General features: G+C 43.5%; 1 protein-coding gene across 1 annotated transcript in view; it reads left to right on the top strand.

Annotated features, from left to right (window-relative positions):
- Window positions 1–21,153, top strand: part of RREB1 (ras responsive element binding protein 1) — a 66,658-nt gene that overhangs the window by 6,046 nt on the left and 39,459 nt on the right. Inside the window, exons 3-5 of the mRNA XM_081996278.1 lie at window positions 105–268; window positions 18,896–19,040; window positions 20,217–20,356. Of these exons, the coding sequence (XP_081852404.1) occupies window positions 105–268; window positions 18,896–19,040; window positions 20,217–20,356 (449 nt within the window). The remainder of the gene's footprint in view (window positions 1–104; window positions 269–18,895; window positions 19,041–20,216; window positions 20,357–21,153) is intronic.

Here is a 21,153-nt window from a genome sequence, read left to right on the forward strand (position 1 = left end):
GAGTGGCTCTTTAAAGCTGCTTTTGAGTTGTTTATAGTTCTCGCTAATATTTTACTGGCACTTCAGAAGGGGCATTCAATGAAAAAAATCATTGCTTTCTCCAGCATAACACTGACACTGGAGGGACAGACCATTCCTGCAGCATCTGTGGAAAGTCTCTGAGCTCAGCGAGCTCCCTTGATCGCCACATGCTGGTGCACTCAGGTGAAAGGCCTTATAAATGTTCAGTATGTGGACAGTCCTTCACCACCAATGGAAACATGCACAGGTGAGTGTGCTGATCGTGACCCAGGAGTTTCAAAAGGATTACAGGATAGGGGGCTGTTTTCCTTCCTTGGAGAGACTTTCAAGCTGCCTAAGACACTTATTTGGACGGAAAATGTGGACTATCTGTGATCTGCAAGTATGGCATGACACACATACGCACACTACAGCTACTAGGGTGCTTAAGTTGTGGGAGGAAGTCAGAGTTGAGAAGTGTCTTCTAGCTCTCTTCACATATTATCAGGAGTTGTTACAGATATCCAGAAGTATTGCTTTTTTGGTTTGTTATTTATCATCATTGTCATCATCATTATTATATTATTAGTTTGACAAATGGGATGGATTTTTCTCAAAAGACAAAAATATATAGCCAAGCTGTAGAGGAGCTTCTAATTTGTAGTTTCAGAGTCATGGATGCAAATAGTTGTATTGGAGGATCTGTGGTGGTGTTGTAAGTTATGTAGTTAGGTATCCAAGTGCCATCGTGAAGATGGCTCTTCAGAATAATTGACCTTGTTTTTAAATACATACATCAGTACTTGCTTGTACCGTGGACAGCTTACTGCACTTACAGATCCAGAAAATTCTCTGTAAACCAAGTTACTAAATGTATTTCATGTAGCTTCCTTCCTAGGGATGTAGCAGTATGTACAGTTGTCAACTGGGAAAACAAAATGTTAAATCACATGGATTTCCCTTCTCCTCTCTCATCCCCTGGTTCAGTATTCATTTATTTGCATGGGTGGAGCACCTCTGAGCTGATTAAGACTTTGTGAATTCCCACATAGCTTTAGTCCCCATATCAAAGAGTTTACAACCTACAAAGAAACTGCAAGACAGGTGGGGGAAAGGAATAGAGCTTCTAAGCAAAATGACAAGAGTGATGGTTACAGACTGGTTCTGTGTGGGAGGGAAGAGATTTTGTTTCCTTGATTATTACCAATCGTTTTACAAGCAGTGTGCTATAGGTGGAATGAAAGGGGTAATTTTGGTGACAATAGGAAAGATAATGTAATGCCACTCAAAGGAAGCAATAGCTGCTCGCAGCTTTAACTTTTCTGTATCATATTGTCCAGGTTAAGCAGTTGCATGAAAACAGAGGAGAAACAGGAGGGAATGCAGTTTTGTAATTCCGTATTTGTTTAACTTATACTTGATTGGAATTGGGAAGAGTTGGAGAGATAAACATAAAATGGGAAGGGAGAGACACAAAGATGTTCAGAGGAGATACTGGCCTTGGGCATTGAATAAATCACACGTCTGACTCATCTGACCAGAGGTGTTGTGAGCCACATGTTTGCCAGACTGGGTCATTACACTGTCTGCTGTGAGGAAGGCAGGGCAGCCGCTGAGTTGCAGCTGATGCCACTGTCAGCATCCAAGGGTGAATTCCAGTGCTGGGGCTCTAGGGTGGTTGGACACTTGTGTCCAGGTCCTCAGCCTAGGCTGCTTGCTGAAGGGACTCCTTGTGGGGTTTCTTTGGCTTTTTGCTCGCTAGGCATCTCTTCATCCTCTCCCAGAAGCAGGAATGGGAGGCTTCCCCTGAGACTTGACTCCAGGCCTATCAGATATTGATGTAGTCACCTTTGCTTTTGCCAGTTTCCCCATATAGCAACTCTTACTGTGCTTTAGTAGCACATTTGCCAGAATTGCCAGGCTCAGTGACTTGCCCAAAAGAAGTAAGTACAGATCAGAACTTCCTCATGAGAAGATTGTTTGGTTTTACATTTACATTTTTCTCTTAACGAGATGTTGCTTGAAGTTACCAGACTGGAGTGCTGTATTTACTGGCTGCACTAAGAAGGACCTAAGTTTCCTATTAAAAGTTCTTTCCATCCATTGGGTTCCTGTCTGCTCTGTAAAACTCCTTCTTGTGTAGGCCTGCACCACAGCAGCTTGGTGGGACATTGCAGAAACCTGTTACTGAGCTTGGTGGCACTGCAGCAAGTGATCCCAGACCCGTGACAGGCAAGATTCTGAGCACACTGAAACAGGCTGGTTTTGCTGAAGGAGGGTAGTGATTGGCAGCACCGTGCCACCATTTTTTGCAGTGAATAGCCTTTTCTTGTTGCTATAACAGACTATAATAGGGAATCCTGTTGCTGAAGCAGAAGGCATGAATGTGCAAGTAGGCAGATGAGGATAAATGCAAAGTGAAATGAAATTTGTTATCTGGTGCTATGACGCGTTCACAAGGAAGATGTTCATTTTGCCCACTCACTGGCTACCTCCTTCCAAAACAGGTATTTCTAGTCTAAGGTGGTGTGAAGTAAATTCTTTCGTAGGCATCTCAAACTCAGCTATAGGATCAGGTCCAATGGCCTGCCAGTGCTGTGGATGTATGCCTCTCACATCGCATTCAAAACTGCTTCTGCCTCAGGATCCCAGAGCAAGGACCTGCTTGCCAGGTCCTGCCTTGTGTGCAACTCCCGCAGGCCTTGCTTGTGGTGATGCCGTGTCTGTTCTCCTGTGCCAGCTGGGTGATAATACACATCCATTTTTCTTTGCTTGTGCACACCGTTCCTTTATTGTTCTCTATTTTTGTGCTATGGTATCTTAAGTAATGACAGATACATGCCCAAAACAGCAAAGAATAAGGTTTCTAATGAGACCCTGGGTAGCCAGCATGGTGGTATCCCCAGAGCATTGCACGCAGCGTGAGGTCAGAGGGAGAAGTTGTAGGTTTAGCAGAAAGTTGTGAATGTGCTGCTAAAGAATCAATGTAGCTGGTGAAGATCCTGCAGGAGCCTCCCAAGTACTACTGCATTTACACCAAATAGGCTCAAGTGCATGGGAGAGGAGTGAGGAAAAAGTTAGTCTGCCAGTATCTGAACGGGGGGAAAAATGTGTAGGCACATGCTACGTACATCCTCTCTTCTCTTTCTCCCCCTCGGCCTTGTTCTTGCTCTTATTTAACTGTCTATACTATTTTTTTAATCCAGACTTTTAAAAGACCTTTTAGAATAAAAAGTCCAGTGAAATGGTTTTGTCAAGGGAAATATTGTGCCACAGGAGTGCTTATTGCTGTTCTGTCACAGGATGAAATATCTGATCCATTTTCCACCTCAATAGCAGCCAGGTCATTAGACATTCAGCTGAGTGGAGAGAAGGAGACAAGTTTTGGTTGCTTTTTGAGTTAGAAAATATCATTGTTATACTCTCAAGTGCCCATCATTTCCATTGAAAGTAATTTTTCTCTACCCTCACTTTATTAAGGGAGCTCTTATTTGTTGCTCTTTTGCATGATGGCAAAGCTTTTTTGCAATAGGCGGACTGTTTGTGGAGTGAGAATGCTATTTTCTGCCCATCTCTTCTCTGAGTTAGTCTGGCCGTGCTGGGGTGTTGCATGTATGCTTCACCTGTGAAATTGATTCTGCCCTTCCTGACTCCCACAATACATGCAGCACTTCATTTGCAAATGAGTCATAGCCTCTCACATGAAATCCAGTTTCTTTTTGTTGTGTTCCTTGGCTCCTTGTCAACAAGCCAAGCTGAATGGGCACAGCAGACAGGGGTGGAGGGGGAAGGTTCTCTTGTGCAGCACCATTCAGAAAAAGAGGTTAAAACCTGCTTCCTTTTCTGACCACAGTGACTCTTGGCCAGGTTTTTCAACAGAGTATCTCAGAGCCCAGGGCATCTCAGAAAACTCTCTTAGAGCTGCCAGACTACTCAGGAGTGGCCTGAGCCTTTTGTGGGGACAGTCATAGTTGGAAAGAGCAAAGGTCTTTGGAGAGTTCTCAATGTCCAGAGCGAAAAGCCAACTTTGTCATTCTTCTGAGTGCACCATCAAGCTAACTGCCTCCATATCAGTGCTGCTCCTGCTGTTTGGGGAGGGTTGATGCAATCTGCTGTGATATCTGGGAGATCCAACAACGTCTGGTATCAGGAAGAGGAATTGCTCTGGAGGAGGAGTGCTGGAGACGATGCTGAGTTTTTTACAGGGATTTCTTTTTGACCAGTACTGGAAAAAGCAAGTCTTCTTGGAAGTAGCAAGCCTTCTAGCATCAGGGACTGATTTGGGGATTTGGGGTGTTGTTTTCTTGGGGCTTTTTAGGAATTTGGAGGAAGGAGTTAGATCATAGTAATTGTGAGTTCAAAATTCCTGTAACTGGAACTGCACTGCGATGATCAGTACGTAAGAAAATCTGCTATTTAGGATATACTAATCCTCATGCTTTTACGCTGGAGACACTGGCTTTCTCTCAGTCACAGTGAATTAAAGTTGAATATTCTCGTATCTCCAGCAGGAGCATGAACTATATTGGGGGGGGGTGTGTGCGTATACAGAGTCTTCTGTAGCTCTGAAAGAGCTGCGGATTTCCGAAGTAGTGTCTCAAATCAATAGATTGCAATTACTAAAGGCTTTCCAAAGGCTTTCCATCTGTACTATCACAATAGCTCTCTAGAGACTTTATCTATGAACAGTGCCAACTCTGAGGAGCCTTTCTGGGTCTGGAGTGTGCCACCAAATAGGAGGTTGCAAGCCTCTTACTCCATCTCCACTGCTGCATCTCCACAAAATGCAGACAGAGGAGTTAGGTTGCTGCTGTGGGTTTTAGTGGTGGTGGTGGTTTATAAGCTTTAGCAAGAGACCTTGAGGTAAAGACTTTGCTTGATTTACTGTGTTGCGTTCCAGTAGAACATGCATCAGGCTTCAGGGGGAAGGGCGATGCCTCCACCTTCTCCAAAAGGGTTTCCTTTGGGGGTAGGAGACTTTGCCAATGGCTCCTTTGCCATTTCAGTGACTGAGGATGATCTGTGCCTATCACTTTAAAATCACATTTTCCTCCCTGCCAAAGACATGCTCTCCATGCAACTTGAAAATGTTAATAGGATATAAATGCCAGAAGGGAGGCGAGAAATGACCTTCCTGCCAGTTTCCAGTGAGTAGCTATTAAAGGCTCTGTGGCAAGTCTGAAAAGAGTAAAGGGGTGATATATGTATTTCAGCCACAGCTTCCCCAGCTTGGTAAATGAAGCTGCAGTGTCCATGGCTGGTGTTCACCAGGCTGTCCATATGAGTGCGGTAATGCAAACTAACTGAAGTGTTTCATAGGAAACTAAAACGTCACAGGTGTCTACCTTCTTTCTCTTTTTCTGTTCCTTACCCTATACCTAGCAAAATTCTCCATAATGGCTTTTTATTTACGTCCTACTTAGGTACTTGTAGGCTGTTTATGCACCATCTCAGGAACAGGTCTCAAAGTTTGGGGATTTTTTTTTTTTTTGGCACATGCGAAACACCACATGCAACAACCACATGCAGAAGTCTTTGAAACTCAAATTGGAAGATCTGGATCACAGAAGCTATGCTTTGAAGCATGCTTACAAAGGGTCCTATCAAAGAAGGTATTTCTTCATTTAATTAAGAAGGCACTTTCATTCTCAATCTTATTTTCAGTGCTAGATAATTTTCCCAAACTTCTCTTTATAATGCCATGTGGAGAGACAAACAGCTGTTTTTGCTATCAGGGTATAGTACTATCCTGATGTTCAAATTAAGTCTTTTTTAAACAACACTTTATGTGTGTTTTTATGTTTTTTTGAGAAAGATAGAAAACGCGCATGCTGGAGGACAACCTGTGGATTTTGATGTTTTAACCAGTCATCTTCACTGGCAAATGAAGAGTGTACGCTTGTAGAAGATTGTAACGTACTGGTTGGAAGGCGAGTGTTGGATCCTGATAAAGGCCTAGCGGTTGAGATGCGTACGCTTTAATGATTTCCCCACTCTCTTTAACACGGGTCTGTGTTTCATGGGCAGGCATGCGTTCAGGCTGCTTGTGACTTTGCAAATATCCAATAGGCAGAGTGTCCTCAAGATCTGGCTGAATCAATCCTCTCCCTGCGTTCCACCTGTGAATTGCTCCGGTGTTATTTACGGTGTTGGCCTGCTTCCAGTACGTTGTGTGAGCTTTGTAGGGTGCAGTGCAATAACAATGCCCAGACTCTAAGTACAAATAGGATCTCTGCAGTCTAGCACGTGCAGTCTGGCATTTGCTTAAGATGGGAGTTTTGGAGGCAGAGCATAGCCAAATGTGATGATAAGCTTTTTTTTCCAGAAGAGGAGAGGAACTGCCTTATTACAACATGGTTTGGTTTCTGGTGGTTTGCAAGGATGGCCAAGTGGAAATTTGGTGTTAAACATTGGGTAGCTTTGAAAAACTGAACATAGAAGATCTTGAAGCTAAAAATAAATAGCCAAGGAACTTGTGACACTGAAAATGATTGACACTTCACGCATGTGAAAAAGCCTTCTCTTATTGTCTTGCACAATGTCTCTTTGGTCATTTCCTAAGGAGCTTTTATTTCAGTGTAGTAACTGTTAGGCAGCGCTTTTAAATGTGAAGAACCAGGCTGTGTTACAGGCTTTCAAATCCATTCCTTATGCATGGGGGATGATTTAACCACTGTCAGCATGCTAGTGAAAGATAAGCTTCAGCAAATGCAAGTGCCCTAATTCTTGAGCAGGGATAACAAACACAAAGGACTAATTTTGCTTCTAGTAATTGATGACTGTAGTTGTAGGAGACAGGTGAGATGTGATAGCTGTTTTGGTTTTCTTTGCAATTAAAAAATGTTTCTTACATTTTCACTAATACATTTTGTAAATAAAGATGGGGAAACAGGTGGAGGGAAGTTTTTTTGGTCTCTCTCCTGTCAGCAGATACATCCAGAATAAATGTTTGGTAATCTGCTGGTATCCCCATGTTTTGAAGAAGATAAAGGAAGAAAGACAGGAAGACAGGCAGAAAGACATAAAGAAAGAAGTCAGGCTTTTTCAAGAACCCTGTAGCAGTAAGAATCTGTTTTGCTGTGCCTTTGAAAATTAGAAGACTACAATATTTTTAATGGTCCCAGGCAGAAACTTTTGTCTGTTTCACTGTTGCTGGGTAGATTGGTCATCTTTTGTAAAGACTTCATACAAACTTTTCTTTAATTCACACATCGTATAAATCGGGTGCTCAAAAAAACCCCTCCGTAGATATCTTCATCAATAAGAGACTCTGAAGGAGCATTTGTGCTACAGTACCTCTGTGAGCTGTCAGAGCCGAAGGGAGATGCCATGATTTCAGACATATTACACGCTGCTTGTAGCCTTGAACAGTATCCCTCTTCAGTTATCATTAAAGAACAGCAAAGGAAGTGAACACAAAAACACGAATGCTGAGATCTGATTAGAATCAAGCGAAGCAAGGAAGTGCAGAGTTAAGATTTATACGCTGACCTTAATTAGCTCCATTGTTCTTGAGAACCGAAGTGTACACAATGAGGAACATTATACTTGCATCTCCAGAGCTCTTCAGTACCTAAACATAAGAAAGACTTCAGTGTGCTTTTCAGTCCTAGATTTTGTGTGTGTTGCCTTTAAGTAATATCCGAGTCTGATCTTGTGCTTTATAAGGTGGTGGATTTTTATGTTTTGCTTTTCTACAGGCAAAAAAAGGGGGGACACTGCTCTCAATAACTTTAGGTTTCTGGTGCGACTTGTGCCAAGGGGAAGGTGGTCTGACGTAGCAGAGTAATACCACCCTCCTGACAGGCAGTAACATAAATCTCTGTATAACAGAGCGTATTGAGCGTAGCTTAGTGCTGCTTTGTTACCCATGTCACAGTTCAAATGAGCACAAGCCACTTGACAGATTAGACTCTAGTCGCAGGGCACATGGCAGCAAGACCTTGATCTTTCCGCTTAAGTACCCTTTCAGGAACATCACCTCCTCTGAAGGTCCAGTACTCTCAGGGATGTTACTCCCCTTCTCACCTTGAAGAGCTACAAAATAAATACAAGCCTTAACTTAGCAAACACTAGAAAATCCAGGTGATCTTTGCAGGGAATTGAGGTGCTTTCATGCCTTTTTGTGCCTTTGCCATAAGCCTGATGTTAACCTGATTTTTGCAGAGATGGTAGCTTTTCAAGTAATGTGTTGTTTTGTTGCCATTTCAGTTGGTGGTTCATCTTCTAGCTTGTACCTCGGTTGGGTGATTCTGTGTAGAAAATGCTGGTGGTGAGAAAGTTTGCTGGGAGAGTTTGTATGTTAAGGTAATCTTTGCTCAGCCTGTTGTGTGTGCATGTCAGAAATACCTGCATTGCTTCTCTAATGAATGTATGTTCACTCTGTTCCTCTTGTCGTCTGAAAAGATTCCTGGCCAAGTACTGACAAGAATGAGGAAAAAGTCTATCTCAAACTGCGTTTGTGGTTGCTGTCGTTCCACCTTTAATGTACGTCTTCCAGCTTTACCTCTTCTCCCCCCAGTATCTAACCTGCTCAACCTGTTCTAGTTCTGCATGCTGGAACCAGCAAACTGCAGAGTGTACCCCCTCTCAGGGTCAGCAGTTTTTTCCTCTTTCTTTTCTCCCTTCTTTTAAAAATAGGCTGTTTGTTAACAGTAGGTTGTCAGCATTCAGGGAAACTTCTCTAGTTGTAAAAAAAAAAAAAAAAAAGGTGAGGAAAATCTTGGCATTTGGGCTTAGCCAGGGCTTTTCACATGGCTTTTTGACCCTTGATGCTCACCTGCACGATGCACACAGCTTAGGCAAAGGCATGGTCTATAAAGTAGTAGTGCCATTATACAACTGGTAAATAGCATACAATACGCAAATACTGCTTTCTGTTTCTTGAGGGCATCTATAGATATGCTGAGTTCGTCAGGCTGCTCTCTTAGCTAAAGTTTTCTAAACACTCTCAGACATTTTTTGGTAAATCCTCAGAGTCAGCTCTTCAGTGCTTCATGTGGAAAGATGTCTTAAAACAGAGGAGGTGTACAACTTCTGTGTGGCTCATTCTTGACATCAAGCCACCTCAACGTGTCATCTTTCTTGACAGTTTCAAATTGAGGGTAGAGAGAGTAAGGCAATCCATATTGCTCATGGGCTGCACCAAAATTAATTTCACTTGAGGGTGAAAGTTCCCAAACTCCAGTAAAGTAGCACAGGTCATGTAGGGACTTCTGTTTCCAACTACTATGCTTGACTAAACAGACATCTTAACAAGACATGAAACCTTTTCTTAGTGCTTCTCTTCTCGGTGGGGGAATGCTGTGAGATCACCGCTACTGAGGAAGGAGGACCACATGTTCAGGAACAGGAGAGGAAATGGGCCAAGCACGTGAAACCTCTTTTGCTAGGATGCCGTCCTTAGTGCTGGGAAAAGTTTGCACAACTTGTGTGTGTGCAGTGATAACCTCTTACTTCCTTGCCCCTCGAGTTACTTGGTGACTGCTGATATCGGGGTGATCCAGAGACCCTGCTTTAACGAAGATGTCCTTCTCTTATCTAGTGCAGCTTCCTTGCTTGCCTGCATGTGGGTGTGTGTGCAGGGGGGAGGTATTCAGCTCCATCTGCACAGCATCCCCAGCATTGCTGTGGTTGTCTATTTTTTCCTCCTTGTGCTGTGTGCCATCAGGATTGCTCAACAGTTGAGTGTGAAAGGGAAACAACTGCGTGAGGGCTTTGCCTGGTTCTGGGAAGTAGCCGGGGCGTATGTTTGCTTGGTTGTTAAAGGGGGTGCGGTTTTGGGGGGAGGCAGGATGTACCTGGGACTTCTTGAACCATGTTTGCTCTTAAGGATAAAACTTTTCGCCTTCTGACATCCTTTCTCTAGTTTTCTCCCCCCCCTCTTTTTTTTTTCCCTGATGCTAAAATTGAAAACTGCTTTAACTGTCCTTACCATCTAGTAACACTTGTTTTCTTTAAACATTAAGTTTCTTGAAAAATCAGCAATGAAGTCATTGACTAAGGTTATATACCGTGATAACTAAAGGATGTGCCTGAAAACCACAAATTTCCAAAAAGATGAAAAAGCAGTTCAGAATGTCCCAGGCCAGATTTTTGGTACACTTTTAAAAATCTTATTCCTGCTTAATTTTAGTGTAATTAATAAACTTTTGTCTCCAAGCTTAAGGAAGTACAGGGGCCTCAGAAGGCTCTTGTTTAATACTGTCCCTTATGAAAGTGTTTCTTACGGCTTGGAAGTCTTCTTGCAGTATTTGACACTGTTAATTTAGGTCTGCTCTGAATTTAATGCAGACTGCGGGCAGGCAGTTTAGTGTAGTGATACTGGGAAGCTTACGCTGCATTTCCCTCCTCTTTTACCCTCACTTATGCAAGGGTCGATGTGAACTGCAAATGAACGCTTTCTTTTGCTGTCCTTTGGGAAGCTTTGCTTTGGAGGCATGGTTTGAATCAATTCCCTGTCACAGCATCATCAGGCAAGTATTTGTCTCCCTTTTTTCCTTTGAGGTGTTCTGACAGCGCTGCTGGTAGGGAACAGGAGTAATTTTGAGCCAAGCTGGGAATGCAGTTGTATCAATCTCAGCCTGTTTGGACTTGCTGATTCTGCGAGCAAAGTAGTTGCTTAAATGTGAATACAGTATAATTATTCAGAAATGGTACCCCCCTGCTTTGTATTTGTAGATCAGTATCTTTTTTCTTACTCATGTTTACAACTTGCCTTTATTCACAACAAAGCAAAATTTTACTCTAGGATAAAAATATAGAATGCTTTGTGTGCATGTGTGTGTATCGTATATCCTTAGGTATCATGTATTGGCAGCTGCATGGCATTGGTTAACTTTGTAGACTGTCCTGGTAGCACCGAATAGGGACTTCTAATCTGTCATTTGAATGTAATCACAGGTGCCTTTTGCAGCCTTAGTGCACCCAGCTAGTCTTGGTGGATCTAAATAATAACGCTCATGTCATCCTCATGATGCTGTCTGCTGCCCCGCTGTAAGGCTATTTTTGCTTTGCTGGGAGAACCTCATGGCACAGGGAGACAGACAGCGTGGCAGCCCGCACTGAACTTGGAGGGATGCTTACGGCATGTCTGTGCGGCACCTTGGGCTGCAGCAGCTCCTGAGGGGACGCCAAGGGGGCTGTTACACCCACATGTTCCTATGTGGGGAGGCTCCCCGGGGCTGTGTTAGCCCCAATAGGCAGCGCTAGTAAGCGCTGAGGCCTCCATGGGATAATGAGCCATGCCACTGCGCTGGCAAGATTGCAGAGCCTGGTGCCGTAGGGAGTGCTAGCTGGGGGATCTCCTGCTGTGCCTGGTTGCAGACACGCGGCTGAAATGAGTCAGTCCTTCCCAGTCTGATCCTTCCTGGGACCCATTCGCCCCACCCTGCTCTTTCACCACGTGCGTTGCAGTGGCTTTCTTGCTAGCATAGCCATGGAGATTTCTTGCTGTTCAGCATCATTTTGTTTATCCCATGCTAGTGGTCAACACTGGTTACCACTAGAATATTTGGTGGTACTTGAAATTTGCTTTGAGATTGCTCAGCAGTTGTAAGAGGGCGTTTCCCAAATGGTTGCGTTTTTGGTATTCGAATGTCTCTTGACTTGCTGTGAAGCGTGCATGAGTGTCTGAGGGCTTTTTGGGTCATTTTGGGGGTTTTTTGAGGATACAAACAGCAAACAAGCCAAGAAGAGAAGACAAACAGAAATCCATCCAAGTCCAGATCATGTCTGATTTGCAAAATGACCTGCATCTTTCTGGTTCCTGTGATTACAACTGGCAAGGGCTTGAGTGGATTGCTCTCTTAAGTGGGTGATGCTGGTAATTAGCACTGGAAATACATTGTCAATACAGATTCTCTACATGTTTTAACAAACAAACAAACAGACTAAACTCTTTAACCCAAGGGCATAATGTTAGTGCACTTTTGACTTAAGTTCCAGTTGTATTCACGAGACTCTTAAAAGAGAGGGTTAGCAGCAGTATATTAAGTGATTGCTCCTAAAAATGCTGCTGCTTCACTTTCTGTTTGTTTACGATTTATTTCCCATGTATGTCAAATGGCAGATGCTTTGAAGAGGAGTTCCCTGTGTTTTCCTACATGTCTAGACAATTTGTGACAAAGTAATATTTGTTAAGCAGAATAAAATAAAAATGGTGGGAAAGATGACATGACCTAGAAATCACTCAAAAAAGACATTATCAGTATAATTTTGAAGGCTGTCTTTCACTCTGTGGGCCATTTTTCATTCTGTGATACCTGAAGAAGGTCATGGTCCAAATGTCAAGCTGTTTTGGATGCCCCCTGCACTCTTGTTGGTTCTGATACAGTGGCAAAAAGTTGAAGCTTAGACAAAGAAGACTTTTTTTTTGTTTTTTTAAACAGACATATTTCGTCATGTTCTGAATGATAGACACGCTTTTTCTTTACTGTAGATTATTGAAAACATGTGGTTTTGATTCTTTGGAGATTATTTACCGTTATTTGAAGGTAGCAATATAAGTGAAAGATCTCAGGGAAGAAAACAATGAAGAGGTAAAGCAATTGTATCAGCTAAATTTTACCTAGGGCATCTGACCAGCTCAGTCCTTCCCAGAGTAACTTGGTGAACTTGAGTAACTCTTTATGTTGGAGAAAAAAAGTATATTTTGAGAAAGCTGAAGGGTGGAAGGCTCTGGTTTTTGTTCTTAGTCTCTGAATGGTGGGATGTGTGGCTCGCTTGTGTTTAGTTCAGATACATCAGATGTATGAGGATCATACCCTTGATTTTAATATCAAACTGCTCAGAAATCATGAGGGAGATGAGGAACAGCCATCTGCAATACAGTAGAGTATAGGGTACATCTAGTGGTAAAGTGGAGAAACTTAGAATAATATGTGGGATATGAAGCCAGAACCTGAACTTGATACTGTCAGATGATCTCTCTGGACTGATAATGCCCGGATTCATTGGCCTCCCCACTGCGTTTCCACAAGCATGGAGACGTGAGGGAGGAGGAGGGTGTTTATACATGCACTGGATCCTGTGCTCAGGAATTAATCTTGATTTAGATGCTGGGACTTTCCCAACCAGGCCTCAGTGAAATTGCTTGCTGCTCCCCCTCTGGACATGCTGCTCCTTCTAATCAGACCTACCTGACATAAACCTCTCTTGACTGCAAGCCAGCAATGCTTGTACTGCCATAGTTATAAGGGAGAGGCTTAACCCTGGACCCTGTGCAGAGGCTGCAGATACACCCTTTTGTTCCACACCTTCATTTTGCCCAGGCCTCCGAGCCAGGCAAGCCCTTTCTCTTAGGGTCGTGGAGCACATCAGCAGCCGTGGAAACCCGGGGTGCAGCTACAGTGTGGTTTTAATCCCCAGAGTTAAGAGGTGAGGGATTCCCACGCATGCTGAGGAATGCTTCCTCTCCAAGAGCCAAAGTGGCGCTGATCAGGTTATCTGCATGCAAATCAGGAGCTCCTGGTTTTGTTCATAATTCAGTGGGACCCGGAGCTGGGAGCAGCTGCGTCTTGCAGTTGCCTCTTTCAGGATGCTCTGACTCCTTCTTCTAGCCTTGAGCCAGCCAGTCAAAACCTGCCCACGTTCTGGTTTTGGCATTGAAGCTGTAGGCTGCCCTGCTTCAAGACCTCCAGAAAGCTTATATGATCAACATGCAAATCCTCTCAGCATTAAGAAAATACAGCAGCCCTTTTTGGAGATGCAGTAAAAACTGGGATGTGACCAGCAGGGGCTGCATGTCACTTCATTAGGACACATGCCCTTTTTTTTGTTTTTTCCTCCCCCTCCTATGAGTCACCTCCCTTAGGCACTGATCCAGCACCATCCACGAGGAGAAAAAGGAGTAAAGCACTTGAGTTCTGCATTTGTTTATTATTACAAAAGTCGCTTCTTCAATGAAAAGTAGCAAAGTATTCACTTGCTACTGTTTTGATGGAATATTCACCCTTCTGAAATTATACTCTGCATTACAGTGTGGGGCTGAAAACTTTTTCTGCCTTTTTCTTTTGAAAAAGAAAAAAAAAAGGAAAGAAGCTGGCGGAATTCTTGTGCAGTGTCATCTTCGTCATCCTATTCACGTGACCATTAGAGAGAGAGGAAAGTTGTGGCAGAGGAGGGGAAGCGGAAGGTGATTCTCCCAGGGAGGATGGAATGAAAGGCAGTCAAGCACTTGAAAAACGTGATTTTGTCAAGAGGGCTGACTGGCACACAGTCGTAGCACAGTTGGAGCCTCTTGACTCACCTGCAAAATTCCTTGTGTGAGGAGGAGGTAGGAAATTACAAGGAGAGCTTTTTCATGTACAGCTGTGCTGCAAAAAGCGTAGTGTGTAGCAAGTTATCTGCATGTTTTGCATAGCAGTTCTTAAATGTTAAAGAGTTTAGTTCAGAGGTGGATCAGACCTTGTTTGGAAAAGACTTAATTTCCTCTTTCCATTTCAGGATTATTCTTTGCAAATTCTTCTGGCTCGCTGTCTGGTCTCATTTTAAATACAGTTCCACCACTTCCTTTGAGAGGCTAATCAAGGCTACCTAGCACTTAGTGCAAGGGAGTCCTCCCTAGTATTAAGCTCAAATTTTTATATCCTTCCTTTCATCCTGTGTATCATGGTTGCATTTTAGTGTTCCACCCCCAGTACTGTCCAAGTGTATGTGTATTTGAATGCATGCTGTGGAGACTTACAACCACCATATGAAGTGCAGGTTTCAGGGCTCTGTACCTTCCCAAGCTTGTCTGCCGTTCTTGGGTTGCTCTATAGGGTGGCTCAGAGCCACAATTACTGATTTAAATTAGAAAAAGAAGCCAAGTTTCATGTGCTGTGGCTCTGTCTCTGTCTCTCTTCCGAGCTGCAGCAGTGGTCATTTCAGAGCTACTGGCACATGTTACTGTAACCTGCATCTATGTCTGAATACGAGCGTTTCTGTGCATGTCCTTATTTTGCCCTTCTTTTTTTGCACTACATTCTCACTTAAAGTGTTGAGTGTTTATTTTTTGGAACTGATGAATGTCATATCATTTTCCTTTTTCATTGTAAGATGCTGAAAGCCAGGCTGACTTGAGCCTGCCTTTTATATTCAAAGTATGCCAGTGTTGTCAGACCAAAATATGTTGTTACAGTCACAATGGGAAAATAACTTCTAAGCACAGCTTTGTTCCTGTTCTCCTTGTATCTTGGCAGGCTAAACAGTGAGGTTGAGCATTTTCAGACTTTCAGCGTAACGTGTAAGATGTAATCAAGGCAAACTCTTCTGAAGGGATAAGGCAACACAAATACTACCACCCCCCCCCATTATAGTTAGGAAACTTTTTAAGTAAAAGAGGCCTTGGTGAAGGGATTGTTTAACTTTAAAAGAAAGGTTGTGGATGTGGATGTGACTTGGCATCTTCTGCAGTTCAACCCAAGTTGGGTGATAAATGTTTTCTCGAGGCAGAATGACATCCATGTTGCAAAGTAAAAGAGAGAGATGAAGATTGTGTCTATCCTTTGTACTGCTAGGCTTTATCTTCCCGCTTATCTTGGGCTGTAGCTCTAGTAATCTTTTTCCTCTCCACCCTTGACTTGATGTAGTGAAACTTGCTTAACCTGCCAAAGGAACGAACCTGCTGGCTGTAATGTGGACAGGTTGTGACTCCTCTTGAGAGCTCTGGAACCTGCTGCTTTGGTTTCGGATTTTTCTTTTTTCCTTAATGATGGCATGCAGAGAGCTATCACAGCGGCTGTGATATTTGACCTGCACAGTAGAAGTCAAAGGTGCAGTCAGGGTGTCTTCCTGTTTATAGCTCAATAGCTCAGGCTGCTTCCTTTCAAATATGCAAAACTAAAACATGAAGGGATTACCACATTCCTTGCTGTGGGTACGGATTCTGCTCTTGCTTTTAGGGCATGGCAAAAGCACGCACGTTGCAGGAAGGAGAACTGCAAGCTGGGGGCAGCCGATGACTTTGATACCAGACATAGCAAAGCCCCGTCACTGTGGTGCTGAACCCACATTAGCAAGCCCTGCCTTACTAATGTATGTTACGCTGCAAACACAGCTGGACTACTTTTGGGACTTGTAGGAGCCAGTATGTTTACATGCATTAGGTCATGGCAGGCAGAGGTGCCAGGTTGGACTGGCACTAACCTAGAGATCTCAACAGTTCTTCCTGTTGGATGTGCCATCACACCCCTCTCAAGTAGGAGAAGCTCCATCAAAACAGGCAGAGTTCAACAGGTGGACAAACGGACGGAGGAAAGAACTCAGCCCTGAGGAAGCTGTTTTGCATGGGTGGCTACTAAACAGGAGTTCTGCATACGTGTTACAGGCAGAAAGGAGACTTTAAAAGAAAATAGGAACATAAAGTCCGACGCTTAAAGTGTAGCAGGTTTTTCTATTTTTTGTTTTCTGGGTGAATGTGATCCAGCTTAACTGCTGTTGCTCTCTAGCTCCCTGAAAAGTAACTGGCCAAGTAGTGCTAGCTATGCATCAGCCAAGCTGCCAGAAGGTTAAGCATGCAGGCCTTGTGTGTGTGTCTGGGGTTGGGGGACAGACAGGCACATGCAAAAGCCTCTGTCTCACTTTCAAGAGCTCATCGAAACTGGAAAGCAGTCTTCACCAAAAAGAAAAAAAAAAAAGACCAACAAACGACCTTCCAGGTTTTGCTTTGCCTCTGCAATTGAATACTACGTTTCGTTGTTCCCAGATGCTTTTCGAGTTTTACCTCCAACCACTGTGGACAGAAACCCTAAATAACTGGTTTCTTCTCCCTTATTCTTGCATGAATACAGGCAACTGCTCCTCACACTGTTGATTTATCAGCTGCAGGAGGCTCTGGGATTGACTTAGCTAGCATGAGAAGTCAGATCAGTGCCAGAAGGGGGGAAAAAAGGACCAAAAAAAAAGAACAAAGACAGTAGGCGGTACAATACCTGTAGATGCCTTCCCTGCAGATTTTGTGAGACCAGGTAGCACTGGATTCATGCAGATAAATCAGTTAGCTTTGGTGCCTATGGTGGTGGGGCTACCAGAGGGCCGAGTCAGGGGAGTGCACTGCGCTATGGAGGCTGTGTCAGTGCTCTGACTTTTCCCTGGATCCTGTCAAACCTGGAGAGAGCCAAACCCTCGGAGCTTCAACTGTCCTTCTGCTCCCAGTCAGGGAAAGAGGTCAGACAAATTCAGCAGTGTTTCCGTGATGCTGTGCCCAACCTGCTGGGCACATCTGCACACAGATGCTCTCTCCTCCTTGAACCTTCCACAGTATGACTGACAGGCGGTCACCAGTGTTCGTCCACCGTTTGTGTGACCAGTGGGGGTTACTGGGGGGCTGGGGAAGCCACATTTTACTTCATGTGGACCTGGTCCTCTGAGCAGTCCCAGCCTTGCCAGGCATTGAAAGCAGGCAGTAGCTGAACAGCCATTTTAATCTTGCGTTGGTTGTGGTGTGTGTGGTGCTTTTGGCTTGAGGCTGTTCCCGCATAGCACCCTCAGAAGCCTGGCTGTAGTTTCAGATGGTAATTTAGATGCCTTTTTTTTTTTTTTAAAGTTCAGAGATTGTGAAAGGAAATGTTAAAAAAAGCAGTGTGAGGAGACAGTCCTCCCAGCAGCTCCACTGGAGTCTGCCCCATGGGTCAGTTTGGTCTGGTCTGTTATCTTGAAGCATCATGCCCCTGGAATCCAAAGCTAAAATGGATTTTATGTCATAACACCCAAGCAGTTATGAGGACATACAAGACTCATCTAGGTTTACAACATTCTCTCATGTTTGAACATGATAGCAGGCAGTCAAGTTAAATGGTATGGTCCTGAGCCGAGTTGGGGGTTTGACCTCTGAAGGATGTGCCCAAATGCCATTAACATTGTCTCCCTTGTGCTGCTTTGAATGTGCAGTTGTATGGACAAAGGGCAGCTCACTCCTGCACTCCCACTTCTACCTATCGGAAGCAAAAATTTCCATTGTATGTAGGAACCTAATTTTGATTTTTTTCAAAAGCACTGTAAATTTGAAGTGAGGCTAAAGGCCCTACATTTTTTTAAAAAAAAGAAAATTTACAATTTGAGCTTTTAGTATTCAGAAAAAGAAGCCCGGGGGCAATACCTTGGAACTAGATGACAGTGTCTTCCTCAGGTTGCAGATATGGAAAACCAAGAGGCAAGCAGGTCGGGTATACAGATATTCATGAGATTGCTTCCTGAGCCATTTCGTCCCTCTCCACTTTCCAGTATCTTTGTGATGAGAAATGTTTGTTTTCCTGGGGAAGCAGGTTTGTGAACACGCTTTGGCAATATGGAGTTTTGCAAGCCAAACTTGCTGCAAGCTTAACAGTGTGACCAGATATATCTTGACTTCAAAGTTGCAGTTGAAATTCGATATTGGGGTGCACCAGTGTGTTAAGGATGAGAAGGAAACAAATGTATTTAAGAAATGTTACTCTGACTTTGGCATATTTGATCCATTTGGGGTACTGTCTGAAGCTGTAAAAGGAGAGCCAGCTGAAGATGGGGTGCTTTTTTTGCACTGAGAGAAGTGGATGCCAAGCTGCAGTCTTTTAACTACCTGACTGCCACAAGACTAGAAGGCTGTGCCTGCAGATTACTGTGCGGCAGGGCCTCTTGGATGGTGGAGGATACTCATGGGGCCAGGCAGTTGCGGGGCAAGTGCTGTGCTGTGGGTTGGGGCATGGGGAAAAGCTGCTGGGCTCCCTGCTGCAGCCCTGCATGGTCCTGGGTGCTGCAAAGGGCCCGTGCTGGATTGTGCCCCAGCTATCTTTCCAAAGTGCAGTCTGGTTTATGGGATCTGTGCTGGTATTCTTTAAAGGCAAACCTTAGAAGTGGTGGTGGCATTAAAATTATTTACGTGGACTTTCCACACTGATTGGCCTGTTGACAGTGTCTTCTTCCTCCTCCTGCTCAGGCACATGAAGATTCATGAGAAGGATCCAAACAGCACAGCAAGCACAACTCCCCCATCGCCGCTGAAGCGCAGGCGATTATCTTCAAAACGGAAGTTCAGTCATGATGCTGAGATGGACAGAGAGGAGAGGACACCTGCAAAAAAGGTTCTTTATGGGGCATGAAGCAAAAGACATTCCTGGCTACCTCCCTAAACTGTCAGCTGTGGAGTTCATATAATCAGCATAGAAATATTAAAACGTGGTCTTGTTACAGCCCTGTTTTAAGATGCCATGCTTATCCTGTGTAGCCAACGCTGTTGTCTGAGATTGAAAATTAATTTCTAATTTTATACGTTGGAAGAATTCAATTTTTTAAATTCCTTATTGTTTAAATTTTTGGGTTTGCTTATGATTTATATTAGATAATTGATGTTGGATGATAAGAGGATGAACTATTCTTTTGCTACTGCAGCTTTTCTCCTAGGTTTTTTTTTCTCCCGTTTAATTCACAGTCTTGCAGGATAGTGATTTGAACTTTTACAAAAACAGCGTTTACTTCAAAAGCAGCAACAGCTTAAGTCTGGTTTTGTCCTGATCCAGAGGGGGAAAAAAAAAATCTCTAGTACAATTCCGTTTCACAGTAGCATAATCCTGCATTATTGGAGTTGCAAGAGCAACCAGAAAAATACTTATTTGAAGGCTAGACATCTCCATTAGGGTTTTGTTTATGAAATATTTTAGTGCAATTCAGTCATTTATACAAAACGTATGGTGGCTGCCAAACTTAACTCGACCCTTTCCACTTACTATCTCTAAATGACAAGCTAGTAGCAGTTCCATTTAGCTCAGTATCCCTTGTTCTGTGCATGCTTTTCTCCCTGTAATCAGAAGAGGGCTATAGAAAACATGCAGAAGTTCATTGCTTTTCCCTGGACCACTTGAGTTAGCAGTTGGCAGTATCTCAGTGGCATAAATAATTTAGGCTGACAGCTCGCCTGGCTTTCTGAAGGGGGAGGAATGCTAGTTCAGTGGTATATAAACATACGGGTTTATAAGTTGTTCAAATCGCAGTCTCTCATTAGAACTGATGCATCCATGACTTAGCTGCACACTTTTTCTCCTACTGAGCCTCCTTCTCTGTTGTGCACGTTCTCACACACATGCAGAGGCTCTGTCGCTTACCCTCTCCGTTGCCGAAATGAGTCATTTCTGGTCTCCCTGCAGCAAAGTTACGGATGAAGACTGCTAATTCGTTTTTAAGAAAAGGACTTTGAATGGATTGCATGTTTGGTTTGTTGCTTAAAATTTGGTCTAGCGAGGTTTTTTTCCCTCTCTCTGAAGGTTGTCGAGGATGGTCACTCCGGTGAAGGGGATAAAAAGGCTGAGGAGGAAGTTTATCATTGTCCAGTGTGTTTCAAAGATTTTTATTGCAAGTATGGGCTGGAGTCCCACATGGAAACACATCCAGACAATTCGCTGAGGTAAGAAATAGTCCCAAGAGTGTTTCTGGTCACCAGATGGCCTGAGGGAGCCTGCTGGGGAGGGGCAGGAGCAGCCCCTGCACTGTTATCTGCCCCTGCTTTGTGATTTTTTTAACAGATTTTTAAATGTTTCTGCCTCATCTTGCATTACCAGGGTGCTGTGTGGCTTAATTTTATTATTTTTTGCAAATACAGGAAATCTTGCTAGTTAATAGCTGGGAATGTTTTTAGAAGAAATTAAAGCACCCCTTCCTCCCCTCCAAACCCATCACTGTTGTTACATACAACAGTACAATGCCAACGGTGCAAAATTTTAACAAGTTAAACTAAAGATGCTTAAAACGTGAAGCAAAACTTGATAAAAGTATTCAGGTACCAGCCTATAAGATTATTCTGCCTGGGGAGAAGGCGGCGGCTGGATATAAAGGTTTTGTTGTCTGTTGTAGGAGCGAGTGAAGATGGATGAGTTTCTGGTTCCAGACTTACAATAAAATGTGCTATGCTTTTCTGCATGTTGAGGTTAGGGAATGATTTGGATTTTGGCTTAAATCAGCTTCTCTTAACAAGGAAACATTAGTTATTAATTGTTTGGGAAGGTTCTTGGGTATTGTGTTTTTTGGTTCAAGTAATTGCCCCTGATAATGTAGAAAAGCACCTATTTTAGAAAGCGAGAATGTCCATTTGCAGAAGCTTGTCAGTGTTTTAAGCTTATTTTGGGACATTGGGCTCTGATGATCTTTTCCGACGTGTGCAGAATTCAGCATCTTGAAGTACCAACACTCTCCCTTGAATATAGT

Source organism: Phaethon aethereus (assembly GCF_964289735.1).
Source record: "Phaethon aethereus genome assembly, chromosome: 2".
NCBI classification, from domain to species: Eukaryota; Metazoa; Chordata; class Aves; order Phaethontiformes; family Phaethontidae; genus Phaethon; species Phaethon aethereus.